Raw genomic sequence first — 20,315 nt, forward strand, 5'->3', positions numbered from 1 at the left:
GGCCCAAGAAACAAGGGTGTAATTCTCCCCCTTCAGATGTAAACACAAATCAAAGGAGGCCTGACTTTGAACTTCCATCAGACCAGAACCACATAACCCCAATTCCTGCAGTAGATCCAGGCATAAAAAAAAAATGCCTTGGGGGCGAATGAAAAGCTGCATTCCTCCTGTGATGGAGCTTGGCTCTCCACATGCAGGATAGCCACTACTGTGAACACACCTGTGAAGTGCCATGTCGCCGGTACACAGAGTATGCTCTACCGAAGCCCCGTCGCTGGAGACTCTCTCTGCAATATGACCAGCAGCCAGATATAGAGTATTGGCCTCGAAGAAGCAGGAACTAGCAATCAGAATCAGCAATGCTCTGGACATGGAAACACTTCTCAGTCCAAGCAGGCCTCTTGGTTGTTGGGTTGTTGAGGAAACAGGTGAGGCAAGACCACCCACTATCTCTATAGCTAGGGGTCAGCCACAGATGTCAGCCAGGAAAAACAAAACAAAACAAAACAAATAAATAAATAAAAAACCAAAGAGGGTGAAAAGAGAAGGAGTAGTTTGGCTGCAGAAGGTAAGAACATCTTGGAAAAGCCAGACACCCCCACTCCAGAGAGAGAGAGAGAGAGAGAGAGAGAGAGAGAGAGAGAGAGAGAGAGAGAGATGAAATGCTAAACCAAAGCTGCCTGTATTAGTTGCTTTTCTGTTGCTGAGATGAGACCCATGGCCAGAAAGAAGGTACATAAGGAAGGGTTTATTTTGGCAACTAGTAGCAGGCATGGCTATGGGAACTGAATTCTGAGAGCTCACATCTTGACATGCAAGCTTGTAACACACATACAGAGGAGGGAAAGTGGAGTAAGGTTATAAACCCTCAACTCCTGTCCCCAATGACATATATCTCCCAGGAGCCTCCACCTCCTAAAACTTCCAGGGCTCCCCCAAAGAACATCACCAGTTAGGGACCACTAAGTGTTCAAATATGTGAGCCCGTGAGAGGTGTTTCTATTCAATCTGTCACATGCCCCCCCCCCCCCGTGTAAGTATGCAAGAGCAAAACCAGGAATCCGGGACAGAAGCAGGATGCCAGTGGATGTCTACAGCCATACCTCCCTGAATGCATCCTATCTCGTTTAATATTCGAAGCTAAGCAGGGTCCGGGCTGGCTAGTATCAGTACTTGATGTAAGAGGATAGCGGACTGTCTCTATGTGTGCTTAATTATGAGCAAAGCTTGACACAGCACATGGGAAGACACCATCGAAATGGCAACTCAGAAGAAAAATATAGACAAGAAAATGAACGCACAGGAGGAAAAAACTGCACTTCTGTTTGGATTGCTTGTTTTGCTTTGTTTCCGCATTGATGGGGATAAATTCAGGGCCTAGATTGGTCTCGGGGCCTCACACACCCTAGGCTAATGCCCTACCCAGCAAAAATGCAAATACTCCTTAAAAAATATGGTATTTACCTGGATAGAGCCAGGTCCCTGTTCCTGAACAGGTCTATTTAAAACTATACAGTAGGCTGAGGAGCAAATTTCATGGAGTATCAATAAAAATGCTAATAAGTTCTTTTTTTCTGAAATCAAATAAGTATTTTCTAAATTTTATATTAAAAAATGAGTGGAAGATATCTTTAAAAATGTAAAGAGGGAACAATGAAGGAAGACTTACTAGATATTAAAAATATCTAGTAAAAGTATTAAAAATATGATAAAGTCTCTGATTAAAACAGTGCATTGTTGGAACATAATTCAGCAAAACAATAGAAGAAATAGAATTCCATAAATAAACCTAAACACAAGCAGAAATGGAGCATATTTCAAAGTCAGCCTCCGCTGGTACTCAGAAGGAAATAGAGGGAAACACAGAGCTTTGGGGGGCCCTGAAATGCTCTAGGCGACCTGAAACTTGCGGCCACAACTCATTGTGTTCACAGATCCGAATTAGGTGAATCTGAGAACTAAGTGTAAAAAGAAGACAAGTACAAACATTAAAGAAAGGAGTGGGTGAAGGTAAGACAGAGCAAGATGGTACAGAGGTTCCTCCATCTTGTGTTCTTGCTGAGGCCATGTAAGGTTGGGCTTAACTAGAATTTAATGTTGATGGGAAGCACAATGGAAAACTACCTGACTCTATATATAAGAACTGGGGTCAAGATATACCAGCTGGCCTTGGTGAGTTCCCGATAGGACATCCCCATTGTCTCAGTGTGTGGGTGCCCCCCTTGCGGTCCTGAGTTCCTTGCTCGTGCTCTCTCTCCTGGTGCTCCTGATTTGGACCTTGAGATTTCAGTCCGGTGCTCCAATGTGGGTCTCTGTCTCTGTCTCTGTCTCCTTTCATCACCTGATGAAGGTTAATATTCAGGAGGATGCCTATATGTTTTTCTTTGGGTTCTCCTTCTTATTTAGCTTCTCTAAGAACCCGAATTATAGGCGCAATGTCCTTTATTTATGGCTAGCCTGGGTCTGAAAAAGCCTGGGTTAAAACCGGTCTCGCTGAACATAGCTGATAATGAGGACTACTGAGACCCCAAGAACAATGGCAATGGGTTTTTGATCCTACTGCACCTATTGGTTTTGTGGGAGCCTAGGCAGTTTGGATGCTCACCTTACTAGACCTGGATGGAGGTGGGTGGTCCTTGGACTTCCCACAGGGCAGGGAACCCTGATTGCTCTTTGGGCTGACGAGGGAGGGGGACTTGATTGGGGGAGGGGAAGGGAAAGGGGAGGCGGCAGTGGGGAAGAGACAGAAATCTTTAATTAATTAATAAAGAAATAAATAAATTAAAAAAAGATATACCAGCTAACTTAGTCTCTATTAAAACTGCCTGCTTGTACAAGCAAACCTCCGCCTCCAGTTAACTGCTTATCTTAGCTTCTGTTAAACTGCTTGCTTGTGTAACGTCCCCCCTGCAGCCGTCAAATGAAATACCAGGGTATGGCTTTTGTCTTTACAAAGCCCTACTCTAGACACTGCATTGTACCTGGGTCCTGAATACCTCAGTGTAGTCCCAGCTGACTGCAGTAATGACTTTCCATTGGCTACAGACTGTGTCTGAGTATTCTTCTCTGATGGACTCCCCATAGCAACAGGAAGAACCTGTCTGTCTGGTTGGGAAGAAAACTGCATAATAAAATGGATGGTAGGTCAGGGGTGGGGATGACATTCATTTTATTTGTGTTTTTTGGGGGGGTACGCACTGTACCTATGTGAGTCTGTGGATACATGAACCCATGTGTGTACATGTAGATGCTAGATGTTTTTTTTTTTCTGTTGTAGTCTGCCCTATTGCCCTGAGACAGGTTCTCTCACTGAACTGGATTTTTGTGGGTTTGGCTTATCTTGCTAGCCAATGAGCTTGAAGAAATTTTCCTGTCTCCACCTTGCAATGCTGGAGTTACAGGCACATGAGGCCAACTCCCGTTTTCATACATGGGTCCTGAGGGTTTGATCTCAGATTCTCGTGGTTGCATTACAAACATTCCTAGCCATCAAGGCATCTACCCAGCTTCATACTTTCCGGCTTCTTGAATAATTTTTTTATGAAAAGTAAGTAAACAGTGTTATAATTTAAGAAATGTCACAAAGAGAAGTCATGGCATGCAACAGGGCTCACATAGGAGATTTATTGGAAGAGAGGGTGAGAAGGGGCAGAAAAACGGTAGAGATGAGGGCAGAGATCAGTCCCTGGGGATAAGAGTGGCAGGAGAGAAAGAAGGAGAGGGAGAGAGAGAGAGAAAAGGAGAAGGCAATGAAAAGGGGAGGCAGGCAAAGCCCACTTCTTAAAAGGGAACATAGTGAATGTGCATAGGTGGTGCTTTTAGTGCTGCAGCTGAGGACATATCCTGTTAGGACCCTAAGGGCAGTCCAGTACAGATGCCTGAATACTATCAGACACCATTTAGTTTGAAAAGACGAGTCCCCCAAGGAGTACCTGCCCAGTACAGGATTGAGCTGGACCCACAGTTCATTGGGAGAATGTATTAGAGAAGAACAAGGAGGCTTCATGGGCCACACGGGGACAGCACTCTTTAGTCACTTTAACCTTAGTCCCACCATCAGAAAGTCCTTCTTGTCCCTAACTGTGGCTTGTCCTCAGACTCTATTAGAGGTTATTCAGAATTTTCCCAACCTGAAAAACACCCCTCAAAAATTTTTTGCCATGCTGCTCACACCACTAAATACTGCTCACACCATCAAACACTGCTCACACCACCAAATGCTGCTCACACTACCAAACACTGCTCACACCACCAAATACTGCTCGTACCACCAAACACTGCTCATACCACCAAATACTGCTCGTACCACCAAATGCTGCTCACACCATCAAATACTACTCACACCACCAAATGCTGCTCACACCACCAAATGCTGCTCACACCACCAAATGCTGCTCACACCACAGAGCAAGGCTCACCCCACTGAACACTGTTCATACTGCTGCTCGTTCTCATGGTTCTGTTTCTATAATAGCCCCGAGATGGTTTCTGTTTCTGTGCTCATTTAAAAGAAAGCTTTTATAGTAAAATAAAATTAATATTTCAAAAATATTGCATAGTTCAAATTCCTGAGACCCTAATTATCAAACACCTACATTTTCCAGAGTGAGAAAAAAATTAGGGCACAGTGTTAGGTTAAATGAAAATGTGCCTTTATTCATACTGAGAAGTAGCTGTTACTTGTGAGGCGATCCTAGGCTCAGCTATGGGCAGGCCACCTACTAAACAAACTTGCTCCATCTACTCCACTGAACACACATGTGAAAGCACGTGCTTCTTGGTTGCTAGTTTATCCATGTGCAGTGTGCCAGCTCATGTCACACTCATACACAACCCTTCCCTGTTTCCTGTAGCACCCATGCTTTAAATCAGGTGTGCCCAAAGTGCCCTAACATAGGCCTGTTTCCACTAGGAAAAGATCCTATATGCCAGAGGCCATGCTTGCCTCTCTGGATCTCCTCTCTGATTCTACCCAATGCCAAGTACTGTCCAGACTCAGGCTGCTCACATGTCCAGACATCTCTGGTTAACACTCTCCTGATTATTGGTTAGAGCAGAACCAAGCTCTGGGTTGGGACCTACAGGCAGAAACAACTGAATAGAGTCACTGAGGGCTGGAGTCAAGGCTATCTGACAAGGTCAGGCTATAATGCCTCCCACAGGTCGGTACTGAAATAGCATCAGGTGTTACAAACCTCCTATGGAATGGTAATTTCAACCTAATGGTACTTTCAAACTAGTCTGCAGAAGACACACTAGTTTGTCACCGTCAAAGCAGAAGGTGACTTAGAAATGGCGTACTCTAAGTACCCAGACCCAGAGGAGGGAATTGGCTCAGGCTGTCACAACTGAGGCTGCCTACAAGGCAGTCAAAATCAAGCACACCAGGAAAGGGAATGGGCCAAGGTCCAGCAGGGCATTGTCTCCTCTTTAACTCAAGGATGCCCTCCTTGTCCACAGCCCCCAACAAGACACTGTAAGAAACTCGCCTTGCACCAGGCCTCCTTCCTCTTACTCAACATGTAACCAAAAAGAACTTTAAATCTTTAGGAGGCTTCCCTGTAAATCTGCCTTTAGACGCATATTAAAAAACACACGCAGGCCTAGAGGTGAACATGGAGCTAAGAGGCTGATGTTTTTTCAGAAGATATTTTCATTATTTGATAAAGATTTAAATGGATTTTAACTACCTCCCTAGATAGCCCTTTTTAAATGTTTTAATTTTAAGGCCTTGCTGGCTTAATACATTATATGGTGCATAATCAGGTTATATATTCTACATCCTATCTCAGCCTGAAAAATAAGAAGATGGGATTATAGTAATACCTCTGCAGGGGCGATTAAACTCAGCAATCACAGAGCAGAGCTGAGATCACCTCAGGTCCCAGCTCACGCTGGTGGATGTTGATTCCCTCCCCTGCCCCTACCAGTTCCCTAGTCTGACCTAGCCCACTATTGTCTCCATATCCAAGGAAGATGGAGCAGAGACTCCTTCCCTGGGAGCAGGTAACAAGGATGACCTAGGAGGACACTCTCCCCGCATCATGCCAGGAGCATTAGATGAAACTGGAACCCATTCATGGTCCACAGGCTTCATACTTGGAGTCTACGCTACCCTGTAGCCTTTATTACATGAGAATGTCTACCTATTAAGAGAAGAAACATAGGTCAACAGTGTTTCAGGAGCTCGGCCACCTGGCCCTGTGCTCTCTGACCCACAGGAGCCTGGGGGATGCACAGGGTGACCCTTGCGAGCTGTTTCTCCTGAGCCTCGAAAGAGCATGCCAGAAAAGGCCCACAGGTGCTGTGGGTACTGGAAAGCTGATGTCTGCAGGTGGGTTTCCCTTAGCACAACCAGAAAAGGCTCCCTGGTGGGTCTTATCTCCTACCAGCAGTCCTGGGACGCTGAAGCTGTGCCCAACACCCAAGTCTTGAAGCCTTACTGCCCATGCTCCAGGCCCAGCCTGAGGGTTCACTGCCGTTCTGTGACTCACTTAGAAAATGGCGCTCTCAATTGGTGCTTCTGTCTATATGAATCTTAGGTGAGCAGTCTTCTTAATACTAATGGGGCAGGAAATACCTGGCATGGGCAGAGATGTTCTCCAGGGACACAGCTCCACTGGTCAACAGCTTTGTTGTAAGATAAGACATCTGGTGAGGGTGGTCCATGCCCACTTCCCTTTCCCACTCTGGGAGCTCTCCAAGAGCAGGGCCAGACCAAATCTCTTTGCTATCTACAACTGGACACAAAGGTGGAAACATGGGGTTCATACCGCCAGAGTGCACCTCAAAGACCAGCACTCTTCAGATGTCAGCCCCAGATTTGCTGTCCCCACTTTCCAAAGTCGGGACCAGGAGCACAGACCAAATGAATCAGCACAAGGAACAATTTACTGCTGACTGCCAAGGCTGGTGAGCGAGGGCAAGAGAACTTCATTTGCTTCCGTGGGCTCGGCCAAGGCATGCAGAACAGAGAAGCCAGGGTTTGTACAAGCCATTTCCACTCTAAAATATGGGGTAGGCTGCAGGGAGGTGCAAACTGCAAGAACTATTTATTATGTGTAGGATGGTAATAAATATTTCTTTTATACCCTAAATAAAATCTAAAAAATTCAGAGTGTTTTGCGGGCTTCTTTTATGTCTTCCCATTACGGCTCTGGGCCTGTGATTTCGCCAAAATTTAGAGCGGTGAAAATGAGCTACAAAGAGCTCTCTCTGACCCCGAGGCAAGCTGGGTGGGACAACTGTCCCTCCACGGTCTGCAGGGCCTGTCTTAGTGGGAGCCACACCACAGCAGGCAAGAGTCAGAGGGCACGAAGAGGAACATGGCTAGGAGTCCAGCCAGAAGGCGAATCGCATCTTATGCTTGTTTTTCAACTGGGTGGTGAGTTATCAAGGTTCTTTCTTTTAAGCCCAGGCTGGCCAGTGGATAAGAACAGACAGTATTTTTGCAAGTACATTTGAATCAAGAAAGCATTTCAGTGCTGTTAGTCCAAGGGGAGGGGAGGAGGGAGGGAGTGAAGGGAGGGGTAAGGGAGGGGGGAGTTGCAGAGCCCTGACTTTGTTATTAAATGTGAGCACTGGAGAAGTGGAAGACGTCAGGGCGGCAGTAAAATTGATTCATTCCTCGGCACACTTTGCCAGAGGTGATTTATTGTAAAGAGCATATGGGACGCCCACATTTTGCGACTCCGCGACAGAATTAGAGGACTAAAATGGAGAGATTCGTCTCCAATGGACGTGGAGATGAATCAAGGGAAATCCCCACTGGAGCCCGCACCGCCTCCTTCAGAAGGTACCGAGGAGTGATCTGTCCTCTCGCAGGAGCCATCGTCCTATTGGTTGTCGTTTCCTTGACTCCGACACACACCAGACATGCACACAGCATCTCTCAAAGCGGGATCACAGGGGCAGGCCACCCCCCACAGGAGCCCTGCATGGAGGGGAGTTTAAGGATAGAAAACTCTTGCCCCTGACTCTTTAGGGACATTTAGACAGCACGACTCTCCCATGTTTATATGCCACAAGCTTCTTTAGCATGCTGCTTCTTGTTGCCCAGATAGTGAAGAGCTGCCAATCTTGCTCTGTCCACTGGGTTCTTTAAATGCTAATTTGACCCCTCTCTTTTTCCCCCCTATTCTCCTGCCACATTGGGAAGCAAGCAGACAGATGGGTATCAATCAGTTCTAGCAAAGAGGGACAGGATGTAGCAGGAGGTGGGAGGGACAGGTTAGGGTGGCCTCTAAACCTGGGAGGCGCGCACACACACATACATGCTTGCACGCCCATCTGGTCGTCATGAAGGTGTCCACAGATGGTACGTCCTGGCATCCCTGCCCTACAAGGAGGAACTATCATGAGGCTGTGATGTAGGTAAGTCTAGGAGTCCAGGGGTTTGAGAATGAGGGTCTGGTCCCGGAAGAGCAGTTAAGTAGGTGCAATGTGCTTTCTGGCCACTAGAAAACTCTGGCCACAGATGGCTGTCTCTCTTCCTTTCCTCCCCATCCCAACTATGCCAATGTGTAGAAATAGAAAATGGCAAAGTTCCCTCTTCCAAGGTCATCTTGCCATATGTCCCCAGAGGGTCAGGTTTATGCCAGGTGCCTTGCTAAATCCTGAAATTAAGATTCCCCCATCTAGGTGGGTTGCCTCTCCAAGGACCTCAAGTATCCCCAAGACAGAGTCCTTGGGAGACAACTCAGGTGGAATGGGGCAGGCACGGGGCTGCTAACCCTGACAAATTATAGCTTGTCTGTGTGGAACGCATCTGGGCTGTGTGAGCACAGAATTGCTGACACGAAGCTTCTGGTGGGTGCCAGGCTCCTGGAAAAAAAAGGCATAGGCTGAAGGTAGGTGTTTTGGGTATGAGTAGTGAGAGCAGGTGGCCATAGGGTGGACAAGGAAGGAACATTGTACCCCATGGGGAGCAGCAGTGAAAGAGTTGGGCACTAAGGGCTGACCTGGGCTCATTTTGCCATAATTGGCAGCTAACTGGTTTTCTTTAGTCACACAGGCGTTGAAACATGACAAAGAGCTGTGGAGAATGTGGCCTTTCTACTGTTTGTGCCCCACATGCCAATGTAGAAATTCTGGCCCCCTTCCTAACTCTCCCAAGCCTCCTTCAAGTTCCAGCGATCTGGAGAAGACTCCCAGTGTTTCTGTTGGCCTCCCGAGAGTGGGGACTGGGAAAGTCGAGATGAAGTACCATGGAGCCTTGTGGCAGTGTGCCTGAGCAGGTGGCCTGAGGGTGCGGCAGGCAGCAGGCAGATGAAGCCGTTATTCGGCTGCTCACTTGTGAGAGCATTCCATTTCTGCACAATCTCTGTCTGTGGGTTACCCCATCAGCGTCCAGAGCAAATTGTCTGCTCGAGGCTTTGACAGCAATGAGTTGCCAAAGTCATTTGATTACAAACTTTTCTGTGCGGAGACCCGAAGCCTCTGGAGCAGGACAGCAGCTGTTTTCATTTGTGGTTTGCAAACGGAGGTCACAGCAGGGTGAGAGCATTGGATGAGGTGGCCAAGCTGGAAGCCATTCATCATTTTTAAAAAAAGTCTCACCAGTATTGCACATTCGCATGCAGCCTGAACAGGGCATCTCAGAAAACAAGCGCCCAGGTGCCAAATGAACAGTCGAGTGGGTACCCCCAAAGCATCTTCCATCCCGCACATCTGAAGCTTGGCAGAGCAGGAATGGACTTATGTGTCTGTTTCTGGCTGGTGTTCCATACTGTCAGAGGATCCACCCATTCAGTCACCCAAGAGACCACTGATACTTCAGCGACCAGAAGCTGGTCCTGCAGGATGGAAGGCCAAGTAGCAGTCAGATATAAAGATGCCCCAGGACTGCTCCCCAAGTTAGATGTGAAATAAACTTACAGAGCAGGCCTCAGGTTCAAGGTCACTCACTGCTAAGAGTAGCTGTCATCCTACGTGACTTAACTGCAATTAGAAAGGTATTCATGCTTCCAAAGAGAGATGACAGTGAGGATGGACAGGTTGGGTTTGGGAAATGGAGGAGAAATGAAGCAAATGTCAGCAGAGAGATTCTACTGCTGTCTAAATGGTTAGAGTAGGTCATGGGGTGTGCCCGACGTTAGCTTCTCTCTGTGACCTAAGTACATCTATAGGATATGTCCTCCATCCTACTCTGTCCTGCCTGAGAGACTCTGGGCATTGCCTTCTCGGGGACGGGGGGGGGGGGGCTTTCTCTCTTCTAGGAAGAGAGGGTTGTGTAGTCATTGTAACCTTTTTGACCTTGTAATAATACTTATTCTCATAAAGGAAGCCAGAAGGAAGGTAGAAAAGAAAGAATGGATGGAAGGAAAAGATGGAGGGAAGGAGGAAAATCAGGGAGGAGAGAGAGAGGTTGGGGAAAAGAAAGAGGGGTAAGGAGGAAGAGAGCAAGGAAGATACGCGGTTGCGCATCAAGCCTAAGAATGTCGAGCTTATCGGGAACACAGCCTCTGAGAACCAGGAGCAGCAGGGAGTTCAGCATGCCTGTCTGGCAAAGGACCAGACCTCTAGCTGACCGCCTGGTAGTACTCCAGTGTATACATAACAGAGGTGACCAGGGTCTTCCAGGGGCTCACCTCTACAGGGCAAAGTCTCCTTGCCCCTGGAGGATGATTCGCAAATGACTGGCATGTCTGCCAAGTTAACACTGAGTACTCACTGTTAGCCAGGAGCCAAAGCCAGTATACTCACAGATGGAAAGACAGAGGCTCAGACAAACAGAATCCCTGACCCAGAGGTCTTTATCGGGGCTCAGAAACCATGGGCTCCTTGCTAGGACTGAAAGGCACCCTGGCTAGACCAGAATCACCTTGGGTGCTCTATAGGAGAGCTTGACCCAAACACTGTCTGGCTTGAGTCCTGTGGCCTTGTGGGATGAAAAAGTCCATCTCTCAGTCTGGCTGAGATGCTTAGGGTTAACACAGAGATTGGCACAGGGGAGCCATTTTGGGGAGTCCAGTGTTACTATCCTCACAAGAAACACTGGGAAAGGACTGGCCTGGGAAACGGCTATGGTCTCAGCTCTTTGTGTCCAGCCTTTCTCCTTGCTTGTGGCCCCAAATGGGATGAGTCTTTTTTGACCTTGTGTTTGTGCATCCCATGTGTGTCTCAGCTCCTATATTCCACCCAGCACATCCCTGTGACTTCTGTCTCATAGCACAACCCTCTGTGCTATACCCACCTTGGTCTCTCTGTGGCCCTCATTGTGAATTGACAATGCCATTTGCTTTGGTTTGAATTTCTGTCTCTCTCCTAGTTAATATGTAAAATCTAACCCCTAAGGTGATGGGACTGAGCACCCTTGGGAAGGTGGAGCACTCAGCCCCAGGTTGGTGTTCTATTCAAAGAGCCCCTGAGAGCTCCTGGGTCCCTTCTGCCAAACGAGATTACAACAAGAGGGTTTGCTCACAAGGATGGCCCCTGGTGGCTAGTCTATGTGACTGGATTTAAAATCACCATGGAAACACACCTATGAGTGTATCTATTAGGGTGTTTCCAGAAACATTTAAAGTTCAACTGAGAAACTCACCCTGCGTGTGGCTAGGCTGGGGTCCTAGACTAAACAAAGAGAAGGTGAACTGGGCGTCAGTGATCACCTGGCTCTGCTTCCTGACCGCAGGTGGATGGGAGTCCCTGCCAGTCACGATGCCTTTCCCGCCATGATAAGCTGTACCTTCAAACTGGGAGCCCAAGCAAAGCCTTCCTTTCTTAAGGAGTTTTCTTAAGGTATTTGATCGCAGCGCTGAGAATATGCTTCCAGGAAGCCCTTCACTTGGCCTGCAGTACCTGCCCGCCTCTGGGACCAACCCTCCTGACAGACTCTGAGTTACATAGAACTCAGAAGATCTTTTCCCTGGTGCCTGGCCCAACTGCTTCAAAGAACACTAAAGGGATAAGTAAAGGATCCCAGGAAAGGAAGGATAGCCAGGAGATCACAGAAACTCAAGGCCCTTAGTGATACTGGTCCCTCAGAGATGAGGGATGAAAAGGTGGCATCTTGAAAACCAGTGGTCAAATGGTTTTGTGAGAAAGCGGCGGATGTAGGCTCTGATTCCTAAGTCTCAAAGTCCCTTGAGGGGAACATGGCCTGGAACTCAAGATGAAGACTTTGGTCAGGGCCGAGAGTGGCAAGAGCAGGAGCGTGGAGCATGACGCCTACTTAAGAGGCAGGCAATATGCCAGTCACCTGCTGACTGAGATGTGGGTCATTTTTGGATCCAGAGTTAGATCATTTGAAGCAGGAGCGGCCAGCCACAGGAATGCCAGTCAAGTACCCGGAGACATAGCAGTTTACAGCAACTGTGGCTTTTGCTCAACTGTGGGGCCTGATCTGGGTGGGCAGAGGTCTACTCGCTGAGTGTCATTTGTCCCTCTCACAGCCTGGAGAACCGAACCATCCGAAGGTTCACTTTTCTCTCATCTGCTGATGTTGTTTATCTGGGCTGTGATCCATAGTCTTCCCCTAGGCTGAAGCCGCCTCTGAAAAGGCAGCTTCTCATGGAGCCTAAGAATGTCCTCAAGCCAAAAGGACCTGACCTAGTGGAATCACTCCAAAGCTTTACTGATGAAGGAGGTCAAGATCTGACCCTCCCAGGGTCAGGGGGATGAGAAACAGGGGACATACTTGTCTTTGTGTGTATGTACGCCAGCCTGAGCGAGAGGAAGGGAGGGAGATGCTTAACTCTCCCCTCAGAAAAGCCCAGGGGCCCAGAAAGTCTTTCTTGAATCTTCAGTGAACTCAGATTCCTTGATGACCACAAAGTCATGTTTTACATGTAACTTCGATCCAAGTTTTAGATAAATGTGTCTCGGGAAACAAAAGTGAGGCGGTTCAGCAGATAACAGCTTTTGTAACCAAGCCTGAGAACTCAAGTTCATTCCCCTGGACCCACATGGTAGAAGGAGAGAAAGGATTCCACAAGTTTCAGCTGATGGCCACACGTGCACTGGATTAAATAAGTAAATAAATAAATGACCCACATATCAACCAACCGTTAACTGGCAAATGCCCCTCACCCAAGTGTCACGCTCCAGGCTCCTGCCTCTTGCTTTACTCAGTTTGGTTCACAGTCCTCAGTGGTGAGGTCCAGGCCTTGCTCCCTTCATAGGACTCAGAGGCTTGGGAACCAGAGTCCTTTAGGCACAAATTGCTTACAAATCTATTTGACTGCTAGTCTTTAATAAGCTAAGAAAAGAAATGAAAATGGAAGAGTCGATGAAAGATTATGTCACGTGACCCAAACCTATAAAATCTCAGTAAGATATTTGTCTCCCATTCTGCTCTCTCAAGCAACTTGAACACTCTCATTCTTTGCGCCCCCCCAGTCTGACTATTGTCCCCTCCCATATCACCCAGCCCCCTTTCACTAGGACTGCCTGCCCCAGCCTACCATCTGCGCAGAGGGGCACCAAGGCAGCCCCACAGGCGTCTGTTCATTTTCCTGCAGCATTTTGTGAACTACCTGGAGTCTCTGACCTAGGTCACAGTTTAACGCATGGTGGACAAAAAAATAGAAACAAGGCAAAGCTTAAAGGTTTTCAAATAACATAAATGAGCAATGTTCTCCTGTTACTGCATCTGTTTATGGCAGAGCATATGCTGAATGAGGCCAGAGCTCTTGGCAGACCAGAGTCAAGTAATGCGTCATTACTGCCCACACAGAGGCTGCTGGGACAACAGTCTACCCAGGTTGGTCTGTCCTAGCTATATCTGCTAATGGCTCCTAACCTCCCCTTCTGATCACCGTTACCCAAGTCCAGGGAATTCCCAGACCCCTCCTCCTGGATGGTCACATAGGACATTCAGAATAAGTGCAGTCGGCCGAGGGTTGAGTTCCCTGAGGAACATCTACACCAGACAGAAGGTTCTAGTGTGACAGGGGAGGGATAAATCTCGCCACCAATGAGAAACTGAGCAGTGTTGGGTGGAGATACAGAAGGAGCACCGTGGGTGGGGAAAACTCACCAGCCTGGGCCAGAGCAGTGAGGTTGGGAGTGGGAGCAAATCCCTTGGGAACGCTGTAGGGAGGAGGGCAGGGTGGTCAAAGGCACGCACGCACCGAGATCAGGTGGCAGACGTGACGTTGACCACAGCTGCTTTCTCAAGTTGCCCCGGCTGCCTCAGCAGGGAGAGAAGGTTCACGTGCAGCAGTCTGGAACAGGCAGACTTGGCTGGCCTCCCAACACGCTCGTCCTCTGGGGGGATTCAGTGTCAGTCGGTGGACTGACGCAGGCGGAGGATTGCATTATTTATGATTATTTATTATTTAACAGAGAGAGGTGACCGTGGAGTTCACCCCCTTGTCACGCTTAGAATTATCATGACATTTAGAGTTATCCTGACACCTGGAGAGCGTAAAGGAAATGGTAAGGGGAGCCTCTGCCGTAGCGTGCTGGCTTTCTGGAACGCTTTAAACCAGCCACAGGAGATCCCACAGAGCTGGGCACACCTGCAGCCCTGAAAGGAGAACGAGGACTCGAATATCACTGACATGTGTATTCCCGAGGAGTTATAGAGCGCGCCCTTCCCTCCCTGGGTGCGCATCTGATCACAGCTGAGCTGTTCTCCATCATACACATGCCAAACGATCCACAGATGGGCATGAATACAGAGGAGCTGCTTCTAGCGCCCCCTCTATGACTTAAAGAGTTCCTTAGAATCGCAGGCATATTTATAGTGCACAAAATAGGCTAGCTCCCACACATGTAGATAAACACGGGCTGCGGCTGCTTTCTCATGGGTCAGGGGTGCCTGCAAACTGTTGTCTTTGTGTTCTGTCCTCCACTGAGGTCATAAACACATGATCCTCTCCAGGTCCTGTCGACACCAATTCAAAGGCAACCATGTGGGGTCGCAAGTGTGTGGCACCCACTGCCGCCTGTGACGATAACGCACAGGTCAGGCCTGACAGCGAGCAGACAGTTTCTATACAAGCACCATTGAGAAGGCTCAGTGGAGCACTGCTTATAGCAGAAATGGAACCGGAACTGAAAAAGTCTGCATTTGAATAAAGTAGAGCAGTGAGGAGAAATTGTCTTCTGGAGGGAAGGGGGCTCACACTCATGGACTGTTAAATGTGCTACCCAGCCATGACGGACCGTGTGGCTTATGCATGTGGCTCCATGATCAAAGCCCAGCTGTCACAGGACCCTTCACTGTGTGCACCTGGCATTTGGATCCCTCAAGCTCATAGACATAAGCATCTCCACATTGTGTCCCATGCCAATTGGTTTGGGTGGAGTGTGGGCCTGTCACCCAGGGTTCATGTGTTGAAGCTTGGTTCCTCCATGTGACATTGTAGAGATGTCATGGCTCCTTTAAGAGGAGACAATGCCCAGTGGGAAGCCATTAGGTAGTGGGAGCCAGGCTTTTGGAGACCATATAGTTAGTTCTTGCTGGATGACAGCTATTAAGAAGGATTGTTGGCTTTGTTCTACTCTCTGATTTTTTTGTCTTTCAGTTTAATTTTCTCTTTCCCATACAATCCTGACATTGTAATTCTGTCTACACTGAAACCTATAGGAAGAAGCCTGCGTCATTGTTCCTTTAGAACTGTGAGCTAAGCAAACATCTTTGCTTTACAAGTAACTCAGACTCACGCATTTTGTGATAGCAATGGAACTCAGACTGATATACCAACTTTCCTGAGATCTCTTCATCCCTGTTCTTCAATCTCATGCTCCCCAAATACTTAGCTAGTGTCATTAATCATGGTCCATATGCCAAAGTTTTCTTTCACAAAATAGATGGCACTGCTTGCAAAATTGCCACTTTCAGAAGCCTGAGGGTACATCCACAATGGGACTTTCCCTTCACCATAGGCTCCGAGGTCTCCCCTGGAGAGCTATGATGGAGCCAGCACTGTAAGAGGCTTGCCCATCAATCTCACCTTGTACTTTTCCTGTTGTCAGAAGATGACAAAGAGCCCAACCGAAGCAGAGGTGTGGGTGCAGACAGAGTGGTCCTCATTAGAGGGGCAAGTCCAGAGGTGGGAGTTGAGTGGACTGACGGCTTCCAGAGGTGCTCAGACCCAGCCCTGTTGACTGTTTCCATTTTATATAACCTATTCACGTGTTAAGCAAATCCCACACTATGCTGGATTGATGAGACACATTTAAGAACTCCATTCAGACCGTAGATTTGGTGTTCTGTGCTCGGGCTGCCAGTCTCACTGGCAAGTGAGAACTCGATGGTATTTAAATGAATACTACACCATGTGGAAAAGAGAGATACTTTTCCAAATGCAGGGACCCTGGAGCTCCCCTGACTCGAAATGAGCCCGTAAAACCGCCACTGCTTCTCTAGCCCCTGCTGCCCAAACTCAGAAGACAGCATCTCCTAGGGGTTGCAATACCCCACCCTGACACCTAGCTTAGGCAGACTGGGATAGAGTTTCCCCAATGAGACAGAGATATGTGAGTGGCTCTCCCAGGTTCTGGGGTAAAATTTCAGCAAGTTCTGACCAGCATGACCACACATGGCTTATCTGATTCTCTTTAAGCCAGGCTTATACCCTCTCCAGGCAGGCAGTACCACAGCCATGGCGGATAGGGAATGGCTATTCTGGTCACCTGTGAGGCTACCATTACCCAGTATTCCCTGAACATAGATCCCATGACCCTACGCACCTGTGGTATCGGCAATTCTTTCTTTTAAAAAGTCCTGTTCAAGTCACAGGGTGGTCTTCGGTCCTGGACGTCCACTGGTGTGCTGATTGCACCAGCACCTGCAAAACCTGCCTTCGACTGTAGATCCTGAACCTCAGGAGGGTCCACAAGCCCCCCCCCAGCAGAGAGGGCTGAAAGGTTGAAGGGCATAGATGTGAAAACCAGAGCTCACCATGTGGTGTGGATGCCACCACCGCGAAGTGCGTTCTAACATGTGTGAGCTCTACAGGAAGGGAGCTGAGGAGGCTGTCGGTGTTCGGTGTGGAGCAAAGGCATCCTCTCGGAAGAGGGACTCCACAGCCTTGAAGTTAATAAGCTGGCATTCAACAATAGAAAGAACTAGTCTGCTCAGATTTTACCAGGGCTTGTTCCAGTCCATAGCAGCAGGCAGGTATAGGGAGTCAGTCTGTCCAAGCAGGTGTTGGGGGTCAGGGTTTGTCCCAAGTAGGTGTAGAGAGTCAGTCTGTCCCAGGCAGGTGTAGGGAGTCAGTCTGTCCAGACAAGTATAAGAGAATCGGAGTCTATCCAGGATGATATAAGGGAATCAGGGTCTATTCAGGCAGGTATAAGAGAATCAGGGTCTATATAGGCAGGTATAAGAGAATCAGGGTCAGAGTCAGTTTCAGTATCCTGACACAGCATGACATACACTTCCTCCCTCTGGAATCTTTTGAATCCCCAAGTCTGCAGTTGACACATTTTTGCAGGCTAAGATGGTCATGGGAGCCTCAGCCAGAAAACATGCTGGTTTAAAATATTTATTGATTAAAAAAAAACTTTAAAATCTTATACAAAGATGATGAGAAAAATCTCATGCAAACTCTGGGCATACAATAAAAATAACTCAAATAGTAATATGATGATTTTGTACAAAATAATTCTTTTTAAGAAGGACCTCTGCCAGCCGGCGTGGCTCCCTTTTCCGCTGTCCGGGACACACTTTCAGAGAAGCCAGTCACACTTAGCCACCTGCAGATGATCACGATCCACAAGGGTGTCAAATGTCTGGTTGTCACTGTGATGAATAAGGAAACCCATTTCTACTACTCAGAAAACAAGGGGCCTTGATCTAGGAACACCACGGGAGGCCTGCACAAAGGGGGTGACTCACAAAACTCTCGGGGAAGTTCTAGACAGTCCTTCTGAGTGGAAGCAGCACCTCGAGATGACGACGAACATTTCCTGCTTCTTCCTTGCCACAAACCTGCAGTGGGTTTATAATTTGTGTATATTACAAGTCATTTGCATAATTAAAACACTTAAGGACTCGACATCTCATGGCAATTAGAAATGCATCGAACTGGGAACAATGTACAAAAGAGGGAGCTTCAATATGAAACAGTAATTCTCTGAGAACATCCGGCGCCCTGGCCACCTGGGCTGTGCAGAGCAGCCGGCCACCGCCACCTCCTGTCTCTCTCCTCATGCGCACACTCAGCTGCCCGTTGTCATACTGCGTTGTGCAGACTCATCTCATTTTCCGGAGCCTGAGTCTGTTTTCCTTGTCCCGTTTCTTTAGAATAAGTATGAACTGGTTGAAAAAGTGCTCCTGATCCTTCCGCTTCTGAACAAGCCGAAACCTCTGATCCCGGCCGTACTTCTCAGCAAACTCTTTAAATGTGGTCCTGAAAGAGAAAGGATTTCTGAGACTTCTTCCTAGAAAAGGAGGCCTGTTTTCCCTCAACAGGACAAACAAGCTCCCTGGGACAGGACTCCTGCCGGCTAACAGGCTGAGAGGGGCTGGGTCCTGATTTGACTCATGCATATATCTCTGGCTTCAGGAACCCTACCTCTAGTGCTGGTGCAGTCATGCACGCCTCGACTCTGTGCTCTCAGTGAGCTTCCTCCTGCTACAGGACTTCACACATACTGGCACTGTGTGTAACAAGGCATCCCCATCCCCCATTCTCCTAGTTGGTCCCCATTCTTCCTTAGGAGCCCTGGTCTTCTTTGGGAAGCTAGTGTCCTCTAGAGACCCAGAGAGCGATAAAACACTCTTTCAGGTCCCTTAACATGGAATGTAACTGGACCTTCCTGCACTGGGGTAGAGACACTGTTATCTGCTTGGCTCTCTACTCTCGGCTGGCACTGAGTATCAAACCACGGGCCAGCAGGTAGGAAGTGTTTGGTTCTCTGTGCAGCAAACATCCTGTCTCCAGACGAGGGATCCTCTGAGAAAACTGCAGAGGCCATCCCTACCTGATCAGTGCAGACAGATCTACCAGTCATGGAAACTTAAGGTCTTCAGAGCTACACCAGAACCTAGAGAGGCTGGGGTCCCAACCTGCCCAGATCCAACATGGAGATTCCAGGAGTGGCAGATTCAGATTGGTCGAGAGCCCAGGATCTGGCATTAGTCAACCAGCCCTCTGCCTGGTCACAGTTATTCTGTGTCTGTCACCCAGAGTCCCCACCACGGAGGATGGTTGACGGTGAGCACCCAGTGTGCATAGAAAAATCACTCTTTGTTCAGGAAACCATTGTTTTCTTGCTCAGTTGTCTTTATAGAGAAGTTTACATTTTCCTCCACACGTGTAATTATTGTGATAAATTATTTCAGCTTTTAGTCATTTACACACAAATCACAAGAGCACATGGGTATGGCTGTTAAAAGAACAGTCCTAGGACTTGGATCTGCATTTTCCTCTTTCTATCCTCACCCAGCTGCTAGTTCCCTGCTCTGCCCATAGGAAGCACTTGCTTAATGGGTTCTCTGAACGGAAAATGTCTTTCTCTGGCTTCCCTCTTCTTCACTTCCTCATCCCCCCTCCATTCCCACATCCCTGCTTCTTCCTCTAGTCGGGTAACAGCTGTGCTAGCCTCCCACTTTTGTTAAGGCCTCTTCCAGGTTGACAGCCCGTGATGCCCCCACCCAGACCACCTTTGCGGCATCTCTGTAGAGGAACATCATGGAAGGGGAGGAGAATGACAGCTGTATCTCAGCTATGTTGAGGGGTAGTGCTGGCTTTCTGCTGGTTCTGGGGAGTTCAGAAGGCCATCAGAGTGATGGCCGTACACCTGTGGCCGCAACAAGTTGGCACCAGCCTTCTCTGTGCCCCCACAGGTATATCTGATCAGGGAGGAATGTACGCTAAGCTATCCAAGTGCGTGAGATTGGCCCCTTGCTGCTCTGGTCCCGCAGGTTCTCAGGAGGGACTTGAGATGGACCATCAGAGTCAGCATGAACAGTAAGTAGCCAAGAGCATTAGAGGCCAGAGCAGCTACTGCTGAAAACACCCAAAAGAGAATGGGCTAAGCCCACCCCAACCAAGACTGACATATCTACCTCTTAGGAGAACAAGGTGGCTGTGAGGGAAGAGAAAAGGGACATCCTAGAAGCAGATCTGGCTTCTTCAAAGGTTATAAACAGCTTTCTAATTATGAAAGTAATATAAGCCCAGTGTGCATTAAAATATTCAAATATATTCCACCGTAGTAAGCATTTTACTGTCTGTGTGTTTCCCACAAGTCACGCTGTATCCCTTAAACACACAGCAACATTTACCTACAGCACTGCTGAAGAGGAAATCTAGTATTTAAATAAGAGTTTAAGCCCATTTGATTTCTCTTACTCATGTTCTGTGTGTGTGTGTCTGTATGATGTGTTGGGAATGTACTGTGTGATGTTTATGTAA

At 48.0% G+C, this 20,315-nt stretch overlaps 1 protein-coding gene across 1 annotated transcript in view; it reads right to left on the minus strand.

Annotated features, from left to right (window-relative positions):
* Positions 1–18,148: 18,148 nt before the first annotated feature.
* Tcerg1l (transcription elongation regulator 1 like) overlaps positions 18,149–20,315 on the minus strand; it is a 171,050-nt gene continuing 168,883 nt past the window's right edge. Inside the window, exon 13 of the mRNA XM_050137935.1 lies at positions 18,149–18,305. Coding sequence (XP_049993892.1) covers positions 18,149–18,305 — 157 coding nt within the window. The remainder of the gene's footprint in view (positions 18,306–20,315) is intronic.

This window comes from Alexandromys fortis, unplaced genomic scaffold (assembly GCF_014885135.2).
Source record: "Alexandromys fortis isolate MF-2015 unplaced genomic scaffold, M_Fortis_MF-2015_v1.1 scaffold_3, whole genome shotgun sequence".
Taxonomy (NCBI): domain Eukaryota; kingdom Metazoa; phylum Chordata; class Mammalia; order Rodentia; family Cricetidae; genus Alexandromys; species Alexandromys fortis.